The following is a 6,040-nucleotide window of genomic DNA, read 5'->3' on the forward strand; positions in this document are numbered from 1 at the left end:
TTAACTCTTCATCTGCCCGCTCCACTGCTGTGCTCTCGTTCTGCCTCACAAGTAGAACTGAAGAACAGCTAATATGTATAATCTTATTCATATTTTACCACATTCACATACCTCAGGGGGAAAACTTTTAACCCCCCCATCCCCACCCCCTCGTCTCCTCCTCAGATTGTGTTGCACAGAGAGAGGGAGGTGAAGCAGACCGAGTGTGACATGGCCATGGTCCACCACCTCCTTTCGCGCATCCCTCAGGACCTCCCGTATGAACTTCTGATTGCTCAGTCCCAGGAACTTTTCAGTCAGTACCCTCCGTCGTTACTGGCCAAGCGGGCAGCCCTGCAATCTCGCAAAAGGTGAGGAGACAATTATTGAGATGGAAATGCGTAATGATAATCAATTTTCTTTTTATTGCGGTTATATTATTCATTTATATAAGATTAAGGAAAAGTTAATTTTGTACTTAACACTTAAACATGTGGCCAGGCTCCAAGTTATCCACTTTAGGCCAAACCCCATTGGTTCGAATCTGCATCCTCTGAGGGAGGAACAACTTGCAGTTATGGATGTGTCCACTGCTTTCAGACATGTCACACTAGATATTCAGCAGAATAGCAGCAAATATTTAAATTTGAAAAGCTGGAAACAATGAACTCTTTGTTTTATAAATGACTAATCAGCTATCAAACTGTTAGCGCCCTGTCAGTCAACTAATCAATTATTCAGATTTAATCAAATCATTTTTTTTGTCATAGGTAATGTGATGTAATTCCCTGGGTAACCAAGAGGGGTTGCTAGAAAAACATATCGATCAAGATTTAGCAGAGCTGCTGACGCACACAATATTGTGTGTGTGTGTGTGTCTGTGTGTGTCATTGTCTCTCTCTCTCCCTGTCAGTGTCCTTCAGCGTTACTGACAATCATTGTTCACTGGCAGGAAGTGACATCACTGACATGAGGATTTGACTGACTGCATGTCCAATAATGCAAAGCTTTCAATTCTTGAGACCTACCGAGTTAGCACTTTTCTCAAAATCGCCTCCAACTCTCTACCTCACCTGCATTATCTGTCAGTTTACCATCCATCCATCTCTTCATTTAATTCCCTATGTTAGTGCTTTCGCTTTGACCTGAATCCCCCTCTTTTTCATCCTTTTCCTTCCTCTAGTCTGTCCATCAGCACCTTCCAAGTGTTTCAGCTCTCCACCCTCCACCAGAGGCCAGACTCTGTTCTCCAACGCCTCACCAAGGCCCAGGGCTCCACCACCTCCAGACATGGTAAAAATAGTTACTTAAATCTTATTACTGACTATGAAGAAGGAATTCCCACATACAGACAGTGCAGGCACTTCTGTAGATGAGTGAAGAAAACGGGATTGGGAATTCTTGTTGAGTTTTCTCAAATTCATCAGACTCAAAATCGTTTGATGGTTTTTTTTTTTGTGCCTTACATTAGAGAAGAATTCTTCAAAACAGGGAGACAGGAAATTAGTCATCCCCCCACAAATGCTGCCCCCCTCCTTTGAGGCAATCAATGACATGTGAACCAATGTTGTTCCTTCCTCACATCAGACCAATCAAGTGCAAAGAGATGCATCATGTGAAAATGTGATACGACACATTTTCTTGTACAAGTAATCAAAAATATAATAAAGAATTTCCCTCAGGCCAAACGGCATTACAGGTTTTTAAAAACGGGCAGACATGATTCTCTGTAGTTTGATTAAAATTCAGTTAGCAGCATCTAAGAAGAGAAATGCATAATGGAACGACAGAGGGCAGATCTATGGCACATCCTGGTTTCACTGTGGCAGAGTCAACAAGCCTGACGGACAAGCTGCCAAGTAAATCTTAAGCCAGAGACTGGTGGACTTGAAAGTCATAACCTTACACCCCATTTCAGATACTGTCTATAGTTTGCATTTATTTCAGCAGTAACCATTCCATGTATGTATGTAATGTAGTATTAGTGTGAAAGATTCCTTTTGTTAATAGTTGAAAAAAAAGTATTTGGTCTTTTGTCAAAATACATTTATCGTTAAAAACCGACTCCTTTCCTATGCAGGATTTAAGTTGCTTATACTATATGTGACGCAGAAGACAAAAGCTTTCACATTTGTTAAGGACAACATTTTATAATATGTTCAGTATTACTTTGTCAGATAACTTAATAGTCTGCTTTATTCCACCTAATTAAAGAGCAGCTCTGCTCCAGGGCAGAAAACAATCTTTATTTGGTCCAATCATATTAAACTAATGTGGTCTAATAAAACAGCTTGGCAATTAATCCAACTTCCACAAAGATTATAATCAGTTTTAGGTTCAACTGTTTTCGAGAGGTGTTGATTTAACTGTATTGTCATTCTGTCACTTATTTCTTTCAGGGTAATATCGATCCTGATTGATATAAACGTGTCATTGAACTGCAGCCTCCAAAAAGTTCTACATCTCTCTCTAAAAAACATTCGACAAAAACTGATCATTATAACCTTCATAAAGACAGGATTTATTACAGTACTGCTGTTAGAATACTTTTGTTTTAGTTGGGTTGCTTAATAAGCTAGAAGCCAATTTTAGCTTGAAGTCAAACCATTTACCACTTGAGTACTGCATGTTCATGGTGCAGAATACTTTGTTATATACTTAAATGTGATGGTGATATTTTGCCCCTCCTTGTCTCTTCCCCAAGTGTTTTGACATTCCTTGACCCCCTTTCCGTTTCCAGTCGCAATAACTGACCAAAATGCATGCAGCCTGATCCTCCTCTGGTTCAGCTTTTAGCATTATGAAACCTCTTCACCCCCCTAGTCTCTTGCCCTTCGTGGTCTGACCCCTCCTCCCTGTTTTGGGCCCTCAGCCTCTCGACACTCAGGCCTGGAAGTGGCTTTACCCCGGGACCGCGGCCAGCTGTGGGGGCAGGGGAACAGGATGGTGAAGATGGCAGTGTGGGGGCTGTCTGCCACGCTCGGGGCGGCTGTGTTCGCCGTGGCTCAGACGGCCTTGGACTGGGGACCTGATGTGTTGCAACAGCTGTTCTGACGTGGCGGTGGGGATATAGACTGTTAGACATACAAACACACACTCACATGTGGTGACAGCAGACACACCCCCGCTCTCGTTTTGGATCAACAACATACATACACAAACGCAGATATTGCAGACTCAAAGCTCGTCTCGTGCTCAGAGGTGGACGGTAGGAAAGACGCAGGAGGAGGTCAGCTATCTTGGTGCTGAACAGGTTGATGGCGTTCATCCACAATGAACATATGCTAACAACTGGTCCGCCTCAGGCTCATTGTGCATGTGTCTGAGCGGGTGTATGTGTATATATGTTTCTGTGCATGTGTGACAGACCTTTTGGGCACAGGTGCAGGAGCCCAAGTGGCGAGGAAGCGAAAGGGCCTGACCGCCTGACATCCGCAAAGATGCAAAAGTACCAAAAGAAAAAATACAAAATGACCACAAAAAGGATGCTAACGGACTCCAAAGAGACTCAAAACAACCACAGAGGTGCCAAATGACCACTAAGAGACACACAGCAACCTCAAATATACACAAAATGGCCTAAAATAAACTACACAGGGATACAAAATGATAATACAGAGATAGAAAAATGTAAAAGAACTGCAAAAAGACTCAAAAACAACTACGAAAATAACACTAAATAAAAGCAAAATGACACCAAAAGACAAAATAACCTCGGAAAACCCCCAAAGAGACGTTGTGGGGTGTTTCTACACTGTAGGATGGGAGGAGGCCTCTCGTAGGTTTTTTGTTCGGGGGCCCGTCGTCTCCTAATCCGTCCAGACACCAACACATGGTTGCTCTTTCAGGCTTTTGCTCACATGCTGCCATTGTTGCACCACACGTGTCTCTGTGTATTCTCCCGCTTGCTGATTATTTTTGCTGATCTCTCGTTTTTAAGACCATCGCGCTCGCGTTTCTGTTGAGAAGTGTTCCAGCACGCTTGTGCGATCAGCAGCCATTTCTGAGAGCCAATGGTGCCGGTAGCCAGCGCAATGTCACCTGAATGCAAATAATTAAAGAGCAGCGTTTTCTGCTGAAAGCTTCCAGTCATGAGTGAAGAAAGAGAGCGAGAGGAAAAGAAAGAAAGAGGGAGTGAGAATTTTTGCCTGTGAGCTTTTTATTAATTGCTTAACTCCAGGTGTCGTTGAGTTACATTTACGGTCGTGTTTGACACAAAAAAACGAGTTGTTGCTGCCCCACAAACGTGAACATTCACTCACAGTTAGCCAGAAGCGCTGAACAAAGGAAGTGGGCCTGCATTTTGCTGGAGGTTTTGCAAGATTTTAATTTAATTTATTTAAGTATATTTTTACATTTTCTGTTGCAGTTTTTTTTAAGCTGTCTGGCCCACCACTGCTGAAAGAATATGGGGGAGACACCAGTACTTTTACAGCCGTAAAATATTTAGCAGGTTTGCTCCAACATTCACCCTGAACAGCCGTCAACGGAGCTACAGTACATGGACTCAATATCATATTTCTCTTCAAGACACGACCGCTGTGCTTTAAAAAACGATTTTACAAATATGCTACATATCTTGAGCAGTCCAAGTGATTATTTTAACGTTATTATTTTTATTATCAGTGTGCGAATTTAACTATGTGTATCTCTCTAAAAGCCACTACACACACACACACATACACACACTGTAGATATTGTTGGACCAGATGTAATCACGGAGTTTCATAACCGGAAAAAGAGAATATTAATAATACAGGCTGTATCCACCTGAGGTACACACACACATGTAGAGAGAGCACCGGGGGTTTCTCCAAACGGCGATGCATGCTCTGCTTGTTGACTTATGCTCTGAAATATTTAGCAGCTTTTACTAGCATGTAGCCAAGCCGCTGCATCTGTTAACACAACTTCACCGGAGTCACAACTCTCTCCTTCCTCCACGTCCTCTGCTGATCTTTCACGCAGCTGGATGTGCAGTCTTGTCCTGTTGATTTTAGTTGCTGCAGAGCTTCTGTCGAGTCTGTTGTGTAAAGAAAAATGAAATGAGAACACGACTTGAAGGAAATTAGCTGGCAGGAATTTTATCAGACAACAGTCAATAAATCAATAAATGGTCAACGGCCTGTAAACCAGTTGGCTGCTTAATAAATGAGGGATTCAAGTCACAGTCAGTAAATACGCCTGACAAGTTGCACACCACATTAAACAAAATATGTTTCTATGCACTGTGATTAAACTGTTGTGTGTGCGTGTGTGTGTGTGCGTTGCAGGTATTACTAATGTAAGGAATAAATATGTCAAGTTACATCATTGTGACGTTGATCATTAAATTTTAAGTTGAAGACATGTTTTGAGGTTAGAGTAAGAGTAAGTCTCCTGGTAATGAATGTAGGTCAATGTAATGTCATGGAGACAAGAATGTGTGTGTGTGTGTGTGCGTGCGCGCGTGCGTGCGTGCTTGGTGTTGTGTGTGCGTTTGCGTCGGTCACAGGTCTTACTCACAGTTTCTTTCCACTCTGGGCATCTTCTATGTTTTTATTTATTCATCATTTTTATTCTCTCTGTGCCTCTTTATTAACTGTCAGGAGTCATTATTTATTTCAAGAGCAACAATCTAATTGCCTATTCATTTAACGGCTACATATTATTTGCATTGTATGGATGTTTAATTATCGGTTAAATACTCATTATTATGTTTGTAAAGATCAGAAATCTGAGGGTTTATAACTTTAATATTGATCTTTATTTCACATATGGTCAGTAATTGGTCAGACAATAAAAAATCTGATCTTACGAGGAGTTAGTGTTGAACTGTTCCTTTAAATGTTCGGCTCGTGTGCCAGTTCATTAAGTAAATTAACATATTAAACAAATGACTTTGCAAAGGGAACATTTATTATTATCATGGTGCATGGTCGGCCTTCATTTGTTTTATTCTGCTCCGTTACACAAACAGCTCCTTCTCAAGTAAAGTTAATTCAAGTCACCACTCGCTGAATTTTTCAAATTGATCGTATGTAATTGTGCATTCACCGTGCTCGCTTATAGGTGAGTCATA

The 6,040-nt window shown here is 41.5% G+C and overlaps 1 protein-coding gene across 5 annotated transcripts in view; it reads left to right on the plus strand.

Annotated features, from left to right (window-relative positions):
* The window catches only part of zgc:63863 (uncharacterized protein LOC393372 homolog), a 28,899-nt gene that overhangs the window by 7,754 nt on the left and 15,105 nt on the right, over positions 1 to 6,040 (plus strand). For 3 of the 5 annotated variants that reach the window (XM_047329988.1, XM_035619980.2, XM_035619979.2), the window contains exons 8-9: positions 166 to 350; positions 1,163 to 1,272. In XM_047329988.1, coding sequence (XP_047185944.1) covers positions 166 to 350; positions 1,163 to 1,272 — 295 coding nt within the window. Of the gene's footprint in view, positions 1 to 165; positions 351 to 1,162; positions 1,273 to 2,851 lie in introns of all 5 variants that reach the window. The other 2 variants (XM_035619978.2, XM_035619981.2) reach the window with 1 other exon arrangement.

The sequence above is a fragment of the Scophthalmus maximus genome, chromosome 22 (genome assembly GCF_022379125.1).
Source record: "Scophthalmus maximus strain ysfricsl-2021 chromosome 22, ASM2237912v1, whole genome shotgun sequence".
Lineage (NCBI taxonomy): Eukaryota > Metazoa > Chordata > Actinopteri > Pleuronectiformes > Scophthalmidae > Scophthalmus > Scophthalmus maximus.